This window comes from Ictidomys tridecemlineatus, chromosome 5, assembly GCF_052094955.1.
Source record: "Ictidomys tridecemlineatus isolate mIctTri1 chromosome 5, mIctTri1.hap1, whole genome shotgun sequence".
Classification (NCBI taxonomy): Eukaryota; Metazoa; Chordata; class Mammalia; order Rodentia; family Sciuridae; genus Ictidomys; species Ictidomys tridecemlineatus.
Window position 1 is genome coordinate 139,787,623 of NC_135481.1, and position 19,967 is coordinate 139,807,589.

A 19,967-nucleotide genomic window follows, 5' to 3' on the forward strand; every position below is an offset into this window, starting at 1 on the left:
GGTTTTTCCTATACTTGGAAATATTTCTGACCAGACTCTTTTAGGCTTTGCTTCTACTTTTCCTCTTCATATCAAGAAGCAGACTCTACGGGAGCTATAAGGATGCTTTGCTGCTGGCTATTTCTAGTGTCTTCATGATCATTTCTATATTAATCCACAGAAGGGACATATACCTTTCACCCTTATGACCTCAGACTGGTCCAGGTATAATCCAGCAGCATCAGAAATGCTGGTATGTTTTGAAACATTTCATTCCAATCAATTTCTTAGTATTTGCATGCAGATATATACATTAAAGTGATGGAAGACAGAATTTAAGTTTACATAAACTATCACAAAACATTATCATAATGACTGGTTTTTCTAAACCATGAGTCAAAACCTGACTGAGCAGCTGCCTGAGTGAAGCTCCACCCAGGGATCAGTCATCAAAATAAGCTTACATTAAACAAAAAGGACAGTTACTTTCTTCTGAAAGCAACATGGTTTTCTAGGAGGTAGAGGACTGACTGCAGGGACAATGTATTTCCTGAGACTCCTGGGAAGATCCTGAACATGAGAGGGAATGAAGGGAAAGGATGAAAGAGTCTGAGTCCTCAAATTACTCATATTTTCCATTTCCAGGCAAGATAACAGATGGGGCTTCATACACATAAACACGCATTACAGGCTTCAGGAAGCCAGGAAAACAAGCCAATTACTTCTGTTCTTTAGGGAAGATGACTACATACTGTTCCTTTGCTTTCAATTTAAGAGGCAGGTGGCACACTATCATACACAAACCTTTATGCAACCATCAAATGTGGAGACTATTTCAACATTACTACTAAAGTAGGGTGCAAAGCTATAGTTGAAGCATTGGGCTCCTAAGTTTCTGATGTGGTTTTCAAATTAAAAACATATTTTGAACCTTGGATGCATATTAAGGTAACCGACGAGCCCTATCTAAACTGTTCCTTTTTTGCTACATAATTCTTTTCAGATTAAACTCCAAAACATTAACTCTTTGCTTTTGCTGAGCAAGTAGGACTAAAATAATCCTGTGATGACTGATTGGATCAAGCTATTACCATAAGTCAAAGAACTACTGGCAAAGGACAGCATGATATCCTTCCACCAGACAGCCCTACTAAACAGAAAAAACTCTGGTGATGACATACAATATTGTATTGTGGGAACTCAAGTACATACAATGTTTATTACAGCTCTATTTTTTGTGTTAAAATTTTAATCAATGAGATCATTTTCATGGACATAAAAATTTCAAATCTGAGCCATTTATATATCTACCATGGCATCTAATTTATTTCTGTATTTAGTTTTAAGTACATGATAGAGAACATTTTCATTCACATCTACAAATAAATACAGTTAGCTGTGGGGTTTTCTTTCTTTCTTTTTTCCTGGTACTGGGGATTGAAACCAGGTATGTTCTACTACTAAGTTACATCCCCAGTCCTTTTTTTTTTTTTTGGTACCAGGGATTGAACTCAGGAGCATCAACCATTGTGCCATATTCCTAGCCCTATTTTGTATTTTATTTAGAGATAGGGTCCCACTGAGTTGCTTAGTGCCTCACCATTGCTGAGGCTAGCTTTGAACTCTCGATTTTCCTGCCTCAGCCTCCAAAGCCACTGGGATTACAGGTATGTACACCACAGCTGGCCCCTAGTCCTTTTTATTTTGAGACAGAGTCTCACTACATTGCCCAGGCTGGCCTTGAACTTGCGATTTTCCTGCACCAGACCTCCCAAGTCACTATAATTACTGGCATGTGGCCCCTGCTCTAAGCAGTTATTTTTTTTTTTAAACTTTGCAATCAGTATATTCTCCAAATACTTAGAGATGGAAATAAAAATACTAATGAGTAGAAAGGCTGATACCAAAGTTAATGTGTTGATATATATATATATATAGTGTGTGTGTGTGTTTGTGTGTGTTTATATGCAAATGAAGGTTTAAAACAGTTTTCAAATCTGGCACGCTGGTCCCCTCTGCTCCATTTAACACTGTAACTGAAGTAAAGTCAGTAGAAATGCACAGTGAAGCTTTTAGTGAAGCTCTTCCTATGAACAACATAGGCTTCAAAGTTAAGAACTTGTCAATCAAGATGTCAGTCATGGCAATGTTGCTGGTGACAGCAAAAATGACCCACCAATGGAAGCAGTTAGCTTTATTGATCAGATGATTATCTTGAATCAACACAAATGAGCACTAGTTAGGTCCCTGTCTAGATGGTTAGATGGTTTACACTGCTTCTGATCACCATCTGGTTAGAATTTACAGGATGGCCCCAATTTCTTGAAATCTGGTGATACTAGCATTGTTTAAAAGGTGCCTGGCAAACCCATGTCTGTTGAGAGCTTCTCTGACTATGCTCTTCTGGGTGGTTTTGTTTTTCATGATATAAGACAGTTGCTGTGGGAGTCAACAGAAAGGCTGTAAACAGAAAGGCTGCTGGAACTGGTGAGGTTATCGAGTCTGCCCACAAAACTCTGAAGGTCAAATGATTATTATCTCTACTACCTGTCACCCTAGTCTTAACCCTTTAAGTTATAAGTTTTAATTCTGTGAATATTTCAACAAAATTGACACAGGTGTATCAAAACAGGTTAAAAACCATAATCTAGAATCCATGTATATTATTACATAAACATTAGTTTTGTGATTGTTATACTATCATTATATTAAGTATATATTATTATATCAACATTAATTTTGTGACTATTGTACTATCATTATTATTTTATGTTATATACTATATTTAAGTTTTTATATGTGTTTCAGATCTTGGGACAATGGGACAAAATGGGTTTATCAATGGTAAAAGAATGGTATCAGAAATATTTGTTTCAATGATCATTCAAGTTCAACAGCAAAAGACTGGTTAAGGGCTGGGGTTGTGGCTCAGTGGCAGAGCGCTTGCCTAGCATGTGTGAGGCACTGGGTTCGATTTTCAGCCCACATATAAACAAATAAATAAAGGTCCATCAGTAACTAATAAAAATACTTAATCATAATGTACTGCAAAATCTTTAGATGGGAAAGAGAATATTTGGTGGACCATTTGTTTATTTTTGTGTGTGTGTGGCAGTTTAAAGTTAACAGGTTTCAAAATAAGTACTTTTTAATAGAAATAACTTGACCAAAAACCTGTCATAACATCTTGATATCCATTAAAATAAAATTTAACTAGAAAAAAAATATAATTTTAAATATATATAAATTTAAAAATCTGTGGAACTTCTAAACACCAGATATCCAGAAGACTGCTACCCTATTAACTATTTAATTACTAGGTCTATGTGTGGCTAAGAATTTTGGATCCTAGTACTAAGACATTTTTCATGTAGTTTTTTTCCTAACCAATGATTTTCAAATGATTTTCCATGGGCTCCTCTGTATACTTGGGCAATGGAAGTCTCCAAGAGCTATACCAGAACCGTGTGGCAGTCCTACAACTTCCTAGCGGGGAGTTAAGGAAAAGAGAATTTTTATCATGCTTAATAATTAAGGAAAAGATATCGAGAAAACAAAAGATGGACTCAGAGCACCAGGCATGTAACTTGGTAAAGAGATTGCCTAGGATGCATATGGCCTTGGGTTTAATCCCTAGCACCACAAAAAAGGGAGGGGCACTCAGGATGTCTGTGGTTAAAAGAGGTACATTCTTCTATATTACAATGTTATTTTTGCTATTTGAAAAATTAATTATAGTAGTTGCAGGTTTAATTCTGTGTTGTAAATCTAACATAGACCAAGGCTTACATATCCAAAGAGAACAAAATTCAACTGCTTTTAACCTAGAAATAATGCCACAAATCAATGGCAATACAAGACTATATTATAAACTGACATATATTAAACAACTTCTTCCAACCCGAACTTAAAATTGGAAAGTTGTTTGAAGCTAACCATGGCAAGATACATTCATTCATTTTAACTATAAAACCATATTCTCTACAGCACAAGATTTTTTTTGTCTTCAAATGACTTTCTCTTTTATCCTTATACTTTCTGATAATATTTCACATCATAACTCAGAACAGAGTCAATAGAACTTTCTCAGGTTGATGCTAGCAGAACTCTCAAGTCTTGTGAAACTAATTTTTTTTCCAGTAATAATTTTGCTCTTTATTTATTAAATTCTTGACTCGAACATATATTGCTTTTTTAAATCATAGATCAGCTGTCGAGTAACAAGAATAAACTTTCAAACTATCAATGGTCCAATATATAGTGTTTTAAAGAATACAAATGCATAAGCTTATTCTTAAAAAATTCAAATGACACACGAGTATAAAATAAAAGATCCCTTTGACCTCTTATCTCTTTTTCTCTGGATGGTTAACAGTTTGTTGTATATCCTTTCAGATATTTTTGTGTGTTTAAAAACAATTAGTTCATTTATCTGTTTTCCATATATTAGGATCATGCTATACATTTTGTTTTATTTGCTGCCTTTTCGATTCACTGAAATGTCTTGCAGAGCTCTGTATACTCCTGTGGATCTCTCTCAGACATTAGTAAACTATATTCTGTGGGCTGAATTCAGCCTGTAGCCTGCTTTTGTAATTTATTCATTTTTTAAAATGTATTATTTACGGTCGCTTTCATCCTACAAGGGTAGGGTCATGGCAAAAACCTGATCGGATACAAATTCTAACATCAGTTCCATTGCAGAAAAGTTTAGCAACACCTGATCTATCCTATTCTTTTTAGTATTGACCCAATATTTCATCTAATTCATACACTATATTTTATCTGAAGGTAATTAGGTTAATTTCAACTTTTCTACATTATAACTGATGTTACCATTAATCTAAGTACCAAGAATTATACTTTGAGAACAACTTTTATAAACCAATATATAAGCAACTTGAGAAAGATGGTTGGCACATACTAGTACTCAAAGGTATTTGTTGTTTAACTGCTTCTGAATGGATCACGATAACAAAAAAAGCAGCTCACAGAATTTGAGCAAATGATCTTTGCTGAATTATTTTAAAAGTAAAAAAGAAACCCAGTCTGAAGTCATCAAGATTTTTCAGGATATTTGGCCAGCTTTTACCTTATTAATAAGCAGACAAGAGAGCAGAAGCCATTTTCCTCCTTTACTAATAAATATAAAGGCTGGGGTTGTGGCTAGGGGTACAGCACTTACCTAGCAAGTTATGAGGCACTGAGTTTGATCCTCAGCACCACATAAAAATAAATAAAAATAAAGGTCCACTGACAACTAAAAAACTTTAAAAAAAATAAACAATTACAAATGTGAATAATATGCTGATGATACAGAATACCAAAATATTTGAGAAGTCTCCACAGAGAATCTTCAACAACTATTGCTATTCCTGAGGGTTTTTTTGGGGAGATGGGCAGGTTGCTAAGGATTGAACCCAGGGGTGCTTAACCTCAGAGCCACATCCCCAGCTTTTAAAAAATATTTTATTAGAGACAGGGTCTTGCTTAGTTGCTTAGGGACTCACTAAGTTGCTGATGCTGGGTTTGAACTCTCAATCCTCTTGCCTCAGCCTCTTAAGTCACTGGGATTACAGGTATGTGCCACCATACCCGGTTTATTCTTGAAGTTTTATTCACTTACTTTTCATATTTACCCAAATGTTGTAGCTTGTTCATTATAGATTTTGTTTTAAATTTATAGTAATTTTCAATATCTTCTCTTGCCCATGTATCTGTTAAATGTTCCGTAGAGTGGTTTACTTCCTTATATGGCATCTATGTATTTTATTGTGTTCTCAGCTTCTTAGGATTTTTTTCCCTCCATGGTAGACTCTTGGTATATTCTTTTGTCAAAGTTATCACTCAGAGCAGTTCTGTATTTGTTTCAGTGGCAGATCCTTAAACTAGGATTCACTAAATCTGTTGTGAAATTCCTTAGTTTTGGGTTTAAGCACATATACAATTTGGGTCCCCAATTCATGCATCATTTAGAATTTTCACTCAGCATCCTGTGGAAATGGTAAAGTCCCTTGCTGCTTTTTAAGGCCAGTGAGTGGAATTCTTCTAGGCCCTTCATCATAGATCTTAGTTTTTGAAGCATTTCATTTTATCAAGGCTCTCAATTCTAGCTCCTACTATATACTCCAAGACTACATATCCTGTCCCTAATCGAGGGATTTTTATTGTTGTTGTGCTAGGGATTGAACCCATGGCCGTATGAGTGAGAGGCAAGCACTCTACCAACTGAGCTATATCCCCAGCCCGAGGGTTATGTTCTTTACTGCTCTGATTTGAGTTCACTCAGGGGATTTTCCTTTTGGCAGTTTCAGCTGTATATTCATTAACATATGTACATACACACATATGTGTTCACATATATGCATACACATACATATGTATACGTACATATATATACATTTTACCCAGCATTTTTATGTTGTGAAACAGAGAGTAGGTATCCAATTCTGCTTTAGTGATGAAGCTCCTTGAATATAAATTTAATGATGCCAATAAAAAAATATGGCCTTTTCCAAGATCAGTATGATCCTTTGGAATATGGCAAGAAATTTCTACAGCTCTCATTTAATTCTTTCTTTTGGAGAGGCAGGGGCCAGTGCTGGGGAAAGAACTCAGTACCTTTTGCAGGCCAGGCAAGTGCTTTACCACTGTGCTAAACCCCCACTCCCTAGAGCTGACATTTTAATCCACTTCAAAGAAAAATGGAGTTAATATATAGATTGATTTACTGGTGCCTCACTCAATCTTTATTAGGCAGCCTCACTTTATATAATGGTACTAGAGGTCTCCTGAGGGAGGAAGGGGTGCTCCTTACTTCAGAGGTGGACTAGGAATGCACAATGCAAATGTGGAACCCACCTTTTGCTCACTCTCACTATATTTGTGATAAATGGAAATACATAGATACCCAATTAAGTGGGCTTACGGTTTGTACTATCTTGTTTAAACAAAAACAAAATGAAAGAGAGAGCTAGCTACATAATTCCTCTAAGAAGTCATGAATCAAAGACAATATTAACTGTACAAGTAAATGGCAAATTTGAGGCTTCTTTGATTCTTAGAATGAGCTCTTCATTAAGTATACAAAGACTCCTGTAATTTTTACATTAAATGTATATTCCCTGTGTAAATATCCTAAAAAATGTTTTAATGATAAACATGCCTAAAAAGCACTCGGTGTCTACTACTCTAAGTAAACAAGTCATTCTAATACTAAGAAGCAGACTGTGTCTAGTGTCTAAAAGTCTAAACTGTAGACATCAACTGGTGTTCTAGGAAACAGTACTACTAGAACATGGGTTCTAAAATAAAAATATTGAAGGGCTACTGGACAAAAGAATGGCCTCTTATTTCTTAAAGGTCACAAGATACTCATCACCATATAGTAGAAATTTTTGATTTTGTGGTAAGTCACTAGTGAAGGGTAATAGCAATGTGTGTGATCTTTGTCTACAAGGATACACAAAGATTTAGATGAATGCTTCCAAGTGTTTGTTTTTAAATAAAACAGCAAAATGAATAGGGGTGTAGACTATTTTGGAGGTGTAACATCCACAGAAACAATTTTACAAGAATGTTTGGGATAAAGCCAGTCATTTAAAACTCAAAACAGCTATAGCTATATAGATAAAAGAGGCTTCGAGTCCTTTGCTACCTACAGGTTCTTTGCTGCTCTTATTCAAGAAAGCTAGTAAAAATTATTATAGAATTAACTTCTGTCCAGATAAAGTTTTAAAAATTTACTATTTACAAATTAACATTTTTTTTTCAGTAACAGATTACTTAGAATATTCAACACAAATGACTAAAAACAAAATGTTATGACATCATGATCTGGGACTTGATCTTTGGAATTTGAGTTTGTCATTGTTTTGGTTACAGGTATATTATTCTAATCACCTTGGCCTTCTAAGTGATTTGGCTGGCCCTGGGATAGCTGGATCTCCAGACAGGTCGCCTCTGACCAAAGCAGACTCCTTGATTTACCTCTGTACGCTCAACAAAAATTATTAATTTCTATGTGTGCAATGAAAAACTTTTGAGATATAATGCCTTATAAGCAGATTTGCAGTTTACGGTGTGTGAGCCAAATCTGGCCTGTAGCCTATTTTTGTGTAGCCCAGGATGTATGAATGTCTTTTACATTTTAAATGATCTGAAAAAATAAATTAAAAATATTTCATGACATGTAAAAAATGTATGAAATTTAGATTTTAATGTCCATAATATTATATTATATAATATTAAATATCCATAAATGATGTTTAATTTCATCAAAGCCATACCCTTTAATTTATATGTTCATGGATAATTTTGTACTTAAGTGGAGAGTTCAGTAGCTGTGAAAAAAAACCCCGATGGCTCACAAAGCCTAAGATATTTATTATCAAAGTTCTATATAGAGAAAGTTAACTGACTCTGGCCTGAGAGTGTCTTATCAAAACCAGGGGCCCACTCAGTTAACAGACTTGCCTCTGAGATGGCTGCAGGAAGGCCAGCAGTGGATTGGCACAGAGCACCTGTATACAAAGGTCCTGTCCCCCGTGGCAGTCATTCTGACTTAATGTTGGCAAGTGGCTGAAACATATACTGAAGGACTAGATTTAAAAGTGGGCATATATGGTCTAGACAAGGGTGACTTTAGGATTCGAGGCTACTGATAACTCTGATGCTGACACAGACTTCCGGAATAGGTGGTGGTTTATGAATAGAAAGACAAGAGTATTTGCAAATGGGGCTTTTGAAAAAAAAATACAGATTGTATGTTAGATATCTGGAATTAATTTCTTCACTGATGTTTGAAGAAAAATGTAAACAGGGCTACTTCTCCACATAAATGAGGAACAGATAAGGGGTGGGATGGACAGGAAATTAGAAATGAGCTTTCCTGAGCCAAGAGAGGTTCATCTTATGAAAGGAAGAAGCACATCTCTTACTTGCACAAGTGTAGGCGTCTCTGTTGGTGAAAGGCTTCATACACTGGCTACAGTTGATGGGACCCACAACAGGAATGGAACTGAAAGTGTGTCCATTGAGAGTCTTCTTGTCTTTCTCCTTTTCTTTAGAATCTTTCTCCTTCTCTTTAATTTTATCTTTCTCTTTTTCCTTTTCCTGCCAAAGAAAAGATCAACAATTAATAACAATTTATACAAGTATACTGTAAGGTCATCCCCCATTACCTGAGCACCCAAATAGCCTATGGGTGGTTGGTGACTATTTTGGATAAAACTGGAAAATAATGTTCTGGGCATTTTTTAAAAACTGCATTAGAAAAATCATATGAAAACTGGACAGGTTCCACAGTTTGGACAGTGGCTCACTCAGGGTTATTTATACCACTAGATACAATGACTAATGACCAACAATGGGCAATGAGGGGTCTCCTCGGTATGCCATAGCATAGTCCACATAGGAATAAAGTATTGAGTTGAGGGTCAGCTTTAGGCAAGGAACAAAAAGGAATAGTAGCAATTCTGGGTTAGCTTGTGGAAAAGAACAGATAATCATAAAGCATGAAAAATTACTGAGGCTCCTCTGTTTTTCATACTAGTCACATATCCCTAAGTGAGAAGCGTCTCTGATATTTCCTCCTTATTATAGCCCAAATTACTAAATATCCCCCACATATACAGTTTTCACTAATTAGAATTCCAAGATTAATAGATATTATATTCCTCTTGTAGTCAAATTGGGAAGAAGAGGTTGCTCAGAGAACAAAAAATTGCACAGTTCTTAATAATGTGGACAATGAAAAAAAAGGAAAACCAATCAAACAACCAACCAACCAAACAAAAACAAACAAAAAACCAAAACAACAACGGAGTCAGGCCTGGGTAAAAATCTCAAGTTCTACCGTTACTGCTTATTAATGGTATGAAGGGGTACAAGTTAATTTGCTGAACCTCATTTTCCTCATTTGTAAAATGAGGAAGGTACCAATTCCATGTTTTAAAAAAATTAGACAAGACAATACATGGAAAGCGTTTTTCAGTGTCTGGCTCTTAGCAAGCAATTATTAAATTGTTATAATAATTATTCATACCTCACTGAGCTTCATTAGTTTATTACTCTCTTAGTGCAACATAGAAATATTTACCTGGCAGTGAGAGAAAGAAAATTGTGACATGAGGAAGGAAGACAAAGAAAACTGAAGAATGGCAAAGACACTGCTGCTGAGCCAGGAAGATAGGGGGTATGAAAATGATGAGAGGAAGAAATCTTGTTGACAACCACTCTAAAAACTACCTCCTTTGTCCCCTCAGCCTAGTTACCCACAGTGGTCACTTCCTTTAAGAAAAGGGGTACCCAGAGAAAGGAAGTCCCAAGGCCTAGCTGCTCACTCCTCTGCCCTGAGGCCCTATAAGTAAAGGTGGAAGACTGTCTATGGTTTGAAGAGACAAGGTATCCCAATATCTGCTCTCTGATCTTCTTTACAATGTGCCCTTCTTTTCACAAGGTCTTCCCTCACCTGTCAGGGGGAACAGAAAACTGACATGTATCTAAGTTCACTGTGTGCCCGGCCTTCTGGCGACTGGGCAGCCTACCTGGGCCAGGTCCAAGGCTCAGGGGATACTGGAAAACTAGAGACTAGATCCAATGAGAAAAAGGTTGCCTGGATTGGGTGTAAGACTTCTGAGTACCAGAATGCTTGGTGATGTTATCTCAAGACAATATAGAAATGTCAAAAATGACATTTTTGGAGACTGATTGAAAGCAGAGGGCTTTCATGTGATGTCAAATCTCAATCTAAGAGGGGTTGTTATCAACACTTATACAGGCACAAAATGAAATGGAAAAGAATTTAAACCTTGAAAATCTGAAGAAATACTGCAGAATACCAGATACTTAATGAAACACATAAAATAGGGACATTTCAAGCAAACACTATATGGAACTGTGGGGACCTAAAGTTTTTCTCCCTAAAAAGTTCTAAAAGAAGCACTGTTTGACAAAGCACTCAGCTGGCTAATCAACAGCAATGGAATTTCTTTTCAAATCAACTGAAAGAACTACAATACATACTGGCAGGAGTTTTACTACTGCTGTATACTATTGTTATCATCTAGATAAACACCTGGAAAATGGGTTCCTCAGTTAGTGATCATGACAACTACTAAATGCCTAACATTTTAAATCAATGCCTTCTATATAAATTATTTCATCTGATTCAATAACTCTGAAGTGGGCAGGGTAGGTATTAAGATTTCCATTTTACAATCGAGAAGATAAATAAGTTAAAATTCTGAAAAGTTGCTACGTACCAAACATTGTAATAAGTGACTTACATAAGTTTCTCACAACATCCCAATGAATTAAATACAAGTTATCTTCATTTTACATATGAAGAGACTGAGGCTTAGAGATGTTTAATAATCTATTTGAAGCCACACATCAACAATTGCTCAAACTGGAATTAAGATTCATATTTGGCTGACTCTAAAGCTGCACTCTCATTCATCATACTAACCATCAAGGGCTGGAGAGATCTGTTAACTTGCAAAAGTTCACAAAGCAAATGAGAAGTCAAAATTAGAACCCAGGTTTTCTGACTTTCTGTTCAGAACCTATCTACCATACTGAAATGGTGAATATTTGATGCATGTGAAGTTCTTTATTAACAGAACACACAAAAACTGAGCACCAAAATGGTATGTTTTCCAACTATACAAAATAATGAGAAGAAGGGAGAAAAACTACTTTACATTACCAAAAAAAAAAAAAAAAAAAAAGGAAACTGTGCTAGGTGAAAATTGGCAACTGTTAAAGTATACAAAATTCTAGTCAAAATAAAAATCAATAACAAAAATTGAGTTCTTCCAAATAGCTCCTTTTTTTTTCTACTAAATTTTGTTAAAGGTTTCTCCATGCATAAAACATCAAACTGAAAAGCATCTGATGCTTTGCTGAAGAAAGCCAAAAGCATGCTGTAGTAGTTAAAAGAATCTTCTATGACAATTAGTTTACTCTCTAAAACCTTGTAATGCTCTTCAAATTAGAATAAATAATTCCTTCAACCTTTGCAGCAACTCAAACTAGTTCTTTATGGATAAAAACAAAACCAACTACATTGTTTCATCTGTTTTAGAATTTGACTCTTACCTCCCCATGTTTTGGTCCTGTGAGTCTCACTGTTATGAGGGGCACTTCAGGAAGCCGACCCCATTTTAGCGACATGATTCGACCCCCATGCCAGGAAATGTGCTCTCACAGAAGGAGGGGCTCATGCCTGCAGGGCAGAGCTCAGCAGCTTTGCACTGCCACTAGCGAAACCGTAAGAGGAAGCCAGAGACTGGTTGAGAAAGGGAAGGAGGGAGGGCTGAGGCTGCTGGTTTCCTTAAGACAATCTTAACTATTTGAATGCTGCCTAGTAAAACTACCCCACTAATAAAAGACACAGGAAATGAAACAAAGCTACAGTGTATGTGGATAGTGCTTGCATTGCAATAGGGCAACTCTTGCAAAGGCTGATGGTATTTTTAATGCTAGAAGGAATATATATTAATTTATTTACTTTCAAACCCCCAATTTTATAAAAAAGCAGAATTCATAAATGTTTTTAGTGAAGTTGCCTATGATAAAGTAGTGGTTGACTGTTTTCTCAAGTTTGACTTGTTCACCTTTAATAACTGTCAAAATGTTTTAACTATGTGGTGTGGAAACAGACTCTAACAGTATTTAAAAAGGAAAGGTATCAACTATGTTACTATAATAGGATACTATGAAAGAAAATGTATTTTCACTTTTCTAAGTCTTTCTTTTTAGGCAAGTAACTGTAGTTAAAAAACAACAACAACAACAACAACAGAATGCGCTGGACAACTGTGAAAACAATGTGATTAAACAACTGTCCAGGTACAAATCTTTAATTAAAGAAGAAAAGAGAGAATTAGACTTAACATTGTCTTAAATCTTTATAAACATTAATGTACTCTGCTAAGAGTACATTACCTTTGAAAATCTGATAGGCTGATGGGAATAGTTCTATTTTAAACAAACCATAGGGGCTGGAGTTGAATATTTTGCTGTAAAGGTAATGTAGTATATTAGCTGAGTAGGAATTTTACCCATGTACTCTAAAAAATGCCTTTGTTCAGTTAGACTAAGAATTGGTTTATAACGTTATCTAACCATCTTTTAGCTATCTCTGCAAAAAGGAAAGCTTAGCAGGAGAGAAAACTAGAGCAATAGGATGGTCAATCCACTCTCTTTATGAAACTGAACATTATATTTGAGTGTTTAAATACTGCTAACAAGTAAACCTACTTAGCTGGAAACAGAACTACCTCTCTAAGATACTAAGACAAAAGCAGAAACTATCAGTCTTCCTGTTATACTTCCTGTTTAGGCTCCTCCACTCCTTCCTGAAAACATTCAACATATTTATCCAATAGCAAATCAGTTATTGATAACTCTCAAAAGGACATGTGAAAGAATTGATAATTAAATTTCCTTTACAGGCAAAATATAACAGGAAGGTGAATAATTTGCTGTTTAATTAAAGAAGAAAGGAGAGAATTAGACTTAACATTGTCTTAAATCTTTATAAACATTAATGTACTCTGCTAAGAGTACATTACCTTTGAAAGTCTGATAGGCTGATAGGAAAACAAATGAGTTTGGGCTTCTTTGAATATTTTTAAAGAAGTGTTTACAGTCAAAATTTAATATATTTAATGTAATAAATCTAGGCTAATAACTATAAGCTATTTTTATATAAACACACGTATCATGCAGAAAAAAAGCAGAAATTTCCAAACCACCCATAGATAAGAATTATAGGTGCCAATTTAATATGATATTCAGTAGCTTAAATTTTTCCTTTAGAAGAAGCAGGCATGGTTATATTTGTTCAGGAGATGAATAAGACAAGCTGACTTTGATAGCGTATACTTAAAAATAATTAGAAAGAAGTGAAAATTTAACATTTTCATAGAAAAGTTAGTGTTAACATTTATATTAGGGGTTTTTTTGAATTTTTAATATTTATTTATTTTTTTAGTTTTTGGCGGACACAACATCTTTGTTTGTGCTGAGGATCGAACCCGGGCCGAATGCATGCCAGGCGAGCGCGATACCGCTTGAGCCACATCCCCAGCCCTATATTAGTTTTTTATCATTAAGGAGAAGTAATATTATTTAGTAGTTAAGAAAAGAGAATGAGAATCATCATGCTAAAAAATATATTTATTTATTCTTGTGCTATCAATTAGAAAATAAAATGATTTTGTATGGCAAAGGTCTTCTGTGGACATGTGGCATCTTGAGACAGGGAAATTAATGTAACTCAACACAGCATGTATAACTTCACTATTTCCCCATTTCTTATTATCTTTGCTGACACTAACAAAATCCAAGCATTTCTACAGGAAGGTTCATAATGATCTTATTTAAAAGTTAATAAAAACTAACTATGAAAGATGATGTTTTAATATACTTTGCCACTGGGGCACTCTTGATACTTGATAATGGAAAAGAGATTGCAACCCAGGATTATGCATCTGTAATTTTTTGAGTTTCCATTGCTAGAGACAGCACAGCCTCCAAAGATCAAGTCTTTTTTTCTTTAAATACACATTTTTTTTGAAAGACAGAGAGAGAGAGAGAGAATTTTTAATATTTATTAATTTTTTTTAGTTCTCGGCGGACACAACATCTTTGTTTGTATGTGGTGCTAAGGATCGAACCTGGGGCGGCACGCATGACAGGCCAGTGCGCTACCGCTTGAGCCACATCCCCAGCCCCTAAGCCACATCCCCAGCCCCCAAAGATCAAATCTTGAAGTCAAATCCAAAAGAGGAACCAGTCTCAATTACAAAAGAGTATTGTCATTTTGATGAAGGAGATGATCAGAAGCAAGAGGTCAACTGCTTCTGCCAGTGATGACAAATTTCCCTCTAACAAAAATTGTCAACTTTTCTTCTATCTCAACTCCCTAACTCTAATCCTCTGAGATTAGGGGAAAAAATTATAAAGAAGAAAAAAGGAAAAATATATACTGCTTAATAATAGACGTTGTATAAAAGTAAGCATGAGGGGCTGGGGAAATGGCTCAAGTGGTAGCCTGCTTGCCTAGCATGCGTGAGGCACTGGGTTCGATTCTCAGCACCACATAAAAATAAAATAAAGATATTACGTCCACTTAAAACTAAAAAATAAATATTAAAAAAAAAGTAAGATAAAATGACCAGTGTTGTTTGCTGGTCAAATCACAAGAGGTACTGCCTTAATAAAGTTCTGTGGCTTGAAGCATACTTCTCTGTGCTTCAGTCTGTTAAGTAAGGAGGCTGGGATATGATTTTCTTAAAGGTCAGGTTCCAGTTTCTAAATCCAGTCTTACACCGATTTTAAAAAAAAAAAAGTCTTGTTATATCATCAACATCAGTGGTATATTCACTGAACTCTTCTAAAAATCCATGTAATTGGGGACATTGATAGAAACAGGAATCTACTTACTCACTGATCTTCCAATTAAAAGTTTGTTTGAAAACAAGATTTGTAGTTTAAAAACACTATAAAAAATTCTAAAATCATAAAAAATCATATCATAAAAATTTTCAAGGTCAAGGCTGTGAGCTCTAGAAGTTAATATTTAAATATGTGATTAAGCTAGAAATGAATTGCTAGACTGCATCTTTTCCCAGTTGTTGACTCTCTCTTCTTTTTCAATTGGGCAGGATAAATACAGAGAAGACACAATTCTGATAGAAAATTTTATGGAAAAATTCCTTTGAGTGATGACTTAGTATTTGCTAAAAAAGAGATCTTATTCACAAAAATCTGTAAAATACATTGGTTTTAGTTCTATCAGCCCATTTAATTGAGAGTACAACAGACTTAGTGCTGAGGCAAGGGGGTATATTTATATAACAATATCCTTGAGTTCTGTGCTTATTCCCTCAACTTCTAAATGTGTTTATGTATTCATACATATTTGTATATACAACACACAGATGTATACAATGATTCCTTATAAGAGTACTTTGATTTCAAATTTTTGTTTACTTATTCTTAATTGTACGGGAGCATATGTGAGTAGGTGAATGGAGTACAGAGGAAATGGAAGGCAGAAAGTTTCTCACCACTGATTTAAAAATGTTAAGAATATTTATTTCTATGTGGGGTTATCAAATGATTTTTATTTTCTTGCTTTTATATTTTGAAGATTCCTAAAATAAAAATGTAAGAATAAACTAGATAAAAAGTTGAGACTAAATAATTTCTTAAGCACTAAAGAGGATATTAAATTAGTTTTAAAAGTGCTTGTAATTTTCTGTGTGAGAATTTTCTTCCCTCTAAACCCAAGCACTATATATATTTTCAGTCCCCTAATCTTGGCATTAAATCCTTCTACTGCATTTTAAACCTAATTTACTAATTTAAGCACTGTGGCTACGAGTGTGGGACCAGAAGTCAAAGTAATCTAGGTTTGAATTTCTATTTCCACATTAGATAAGGTATCATACTCCGAGAGAAAGGAGGTAAGACCTATCTTACAAAGTCATTGAAAGGATTAAATAAAGCAATATATGAATGGCCCTTAGCATGTAGTAAAACCTCAGTAAGTAGCCTCACCTCTTGCTGCTGTTTTTTATTACTATTACTTTTCTTCATATACTAGGCTGTTTCAGAGATGACCCTGAATTTATTTCCATTTATGATCCCATCATTTAGTTAGCTTTTGGGTGTGTGCAGGCTGTGACATGAGCTTACTCATTACCGACTGAGGTAGTCACACAAGGAATGCCCATGTGATACTTACCTTGCTCTTCTTACTGCTGGACATTTTATTCCTGATGTAGCTGAATGTACGACTGACTTTTGTTCCACTTTTCCCTTCAAAATCTTTCTTGGAGGGGCTTTGTGGCAGGAAGTTATAGTTTTCTTCAGTTATACTAAATAAAAACAAGATTGAGATTTTTAAAAAATGTTTTTTTAAAGACTACAGAAGTTAAATGGAAGAATAAGAGTTGTACAGAGGCTGTTGAAGAGTTTTATATAATATCTAAGAACAAGATTATTAATTACTGTATCTCAAACTTCTTAATCTAAAATAGCACTCAATCTCTAAACTACTTTGTAACAAATAGATTCTTGAAAGGAAATTCTGTATATATAATAGAATAAGAGTACTTAATTACTCATTGGGCTGTGAACCAATGAATCTTATGACTGACTGCATATCCAAGTTGCTTAGTAGTAGAGTTTTGCACATATTTTCTAGCCTTCTGGCACACTGGAAAAATCAAGACTGTGAACTGGTCCATGAGGCTATGCACAATTTTAGGAGGAAATATACTGAATATCAGGCAATTCCAAGCAGAACACAGAAAAGATCCAGATTTACTGATCTACTTGTTTAGGAAGCCTATATAAAATCCAAGTCCATCCAAGATAGGCATGTTTTGACCTTAAAAAACTCACAATGGACAATTTTCTTAAAGAATACTTAAATAATCCATTAAATGGAGAAATAATCCATTTATACTACCTTGTTTAGGTGTTTGAGAACAGTTATTTTACATCTTTCCTTCAGATCCAGCAGTATTGGCCTCAGTGAGAAGGCAGGCAGAAGTAGGACTATAATGTGTTCCCTTCAAAAGCTAAATTCTATTGATATACACATTGTTTACAAAACAAAGTAGTCTGTTTTTAAGATAAAAGACAAATGGCATAAAAACCAATGCTCTTGAAAAGATAAAGAAAAGTTCCCACACACAACATGTGCATAAGGTCATGAAGTCAAATATAAGTGTACCTTTAAATAAATAAATGCACATAAGAATCTTTATCACGAGGGCAATATTAAAGAATAAAAGTGGAAAAGTACTGAAGATAATAATTTAAAAAGATATAGTCTTCACCATGTATGTATGGTTTAGTCAAAATGAACCCAATTACTATGTGTAACTATAATGTTCTAATTTAGAAAAAAGAGAGATAACCTTCATTATAAAACTACTTCTGATAATTATTCCAAATTTACCATTCAAGGAAGTAAGAACCCAATGAGCTCAAAAAAGTTTTCTTAATTATATGAAATAGCATAGTTTAGATTTTCTTAATTTCATTCTGGGAAAATGAGTGACAAAATAAATGGACAGTACCTCTCAGTCAGATTAGCACTAGTGCTGTGGAAAGGCCGTGAATCTAGGAAACAAAAAAGGGAAAGGGAAAGTTAAAACAAAAGAATTTTACCCTACTGACAGATAAACTATTTCAAGATTTTCCCATAGCTAAAGCAACTTAGAGTTTGAAAGTCAGTGTACGGTGCTACCTCCCTTCACAGGTTTTGGAAGAAGGAAAAATAGAACTTGAAACCTTCAAATTAGAGCTGGAAAAAGATAGCAATATGGATTTCCCATGAATAAAATAAATTTATTTCAAGATTGAACCACCTGGGGGGGAAAAATCAACATTTTTCTAATGCTTAAACTTATTTATGTTCTTATCAATGTACAATTTCCACATTTCCACATGCCATTTTCCTAAATGATGTCACAGGGAGAATTTATAAAATAAAAAATTAAAATGTCATATTTTTCATTGTTTATCCTTCTTTCACATATTTATATACTAAAAATTTAATATTATCTGACATTTTCCTAAGAATTTCTAGAAACAGATTAGTGATCAGGGGGAAGCATCAGAGCTTGCTTTTTGTAAAGTCTTGGCCCTGCCTCTAACTTAGGGCAAGACATTTTGTTTTCAGTTCATTCCTCAGTCTGTGAAATACTGGGGATAAAACAGATGATAAAGTCCTTCCAGGGGAAGAGTGATAACATGAACGGGGCAGATGCTTTCTTTCTTGTTAATGGAAGTAACCCATTAACAATCCAAGGCTAAATCAGACAGCAGGGAAACAGGGAGAAAAAACCCAGAAGGAACAGCATCATTATTTCCATCTATCATGTTAATGCAGTTTGAGTACTGAGGACTTGAAAGCAAGGCCCCAGTCACAAAATGATAAATGGGTTTCAATTTTTAGTGAGACCAGGTATAGAAATACTTTCCATGTATATTCCAGATAGATACAGCTTGCTCAGTAAAAGTACTATTACCACATAGACAACATATACTCTTTCTCTTTGAGGTTAGTTTCAAGGATCTCTGAGATTACTCTGAGTAAAAAACTTTAATCTGCTACAGATATGAAGATGTTCCACAACTAGATTCTCAGATTATTTTAAATTCCCCATCTGTTCTAGGATCTGAATAGAAATGCAAAATTCTAGTTAGTTATTACTATAAGAAATTTAAATAGTTAAATTTAAATAGGTGGGAATAATGCATTATAAACTCTAAAAATAATCCTTAATCTTCAAGAGAATGGCTTCTATGCTTTTTCTCTTTCTCTACTTGGGGATCTTCTACTTCACTTACAAGGCCTGGTAACAATAGCCAGGTGACAGGAAAAGATCAGTGGGGCAAGAATAAGGATATCTGAGCTCAATATTCCAGGTTCTGCACCATTTAGGTATGAAATTATCAATGTACAATTTCCACATACCATTTTAACCTCATGATGTCTTAGTTAGCCAAAAAAAAAAAAAAAAAAAAAAAAAATCAAGATGGTGGTTTTAACCAGTGGCTTTAAAATGATTTCCACTCAAGAGGACTTTGATGATAGAAGCAGCATTAATTACCTCAGGCTGCCAGTATTCTGCTATACTTTTAAGCAAATACCTAGTAAGATGCCATCTAGTGATAAAAATAAAATAAATATTGCAGAAAAATACTCAACACAAAGCTTGGCAAGGGATAAGCTATTAGTAGATTTCAATGGAATAAATTAAAAACTGAACAAACGTGATTAGGTACTGGGAGAAATCTATGACTCCTGTAAGTATTCCCAACTTATTCACTGCCAATTTTTTTTTTTTTTTAGTTCAGTTACTATGACTTCTTAGAGGTGTTCTGAATACTGATTATTTCACCAATGCCTGTAATATTGCTAACTTTTCAATAAGTGTTCACAGTATCTGAGA

General features: G+C 34.7%; 1 protein-coding gene across 14 annotated transcripts in view; it reads right to left on the reverse strand.

Moving 5' to 3' along the window:
• Akap13 (A-kinase anchoring protein 13) overlaps nucleotides 1–19,967 on the reverse strand; it is a 315,221-nt gene that overhangs the window by 40,697 nt on the left and 254,557 nt on the right. For all 14 annotated transcript variants that reach the window (XM_078051200.1, XM_040275952.2, XM_021722882.3 and 11 more), the window contains 3 exons: nucleotides 18,087–18,129; nucleotides 16,742–16,874; nucleotides 8,919–9,093 (listed from right to left, as the gene is read on the reverse strand). In XM_078051200.1, coding sequence (XP_077907326.1) covers nucleotides 8,919–9,093; nucleotides 16,742–16,874; nucleotides 18,087–18,129 — 351 coding nt within the window. The remainder of the gene's footprint in view (nucleotides 1–8,918; nucleotides 9,094–16,741; nucleotides 16,875–18,086; nucleotides 18,130–19,967) is intronic.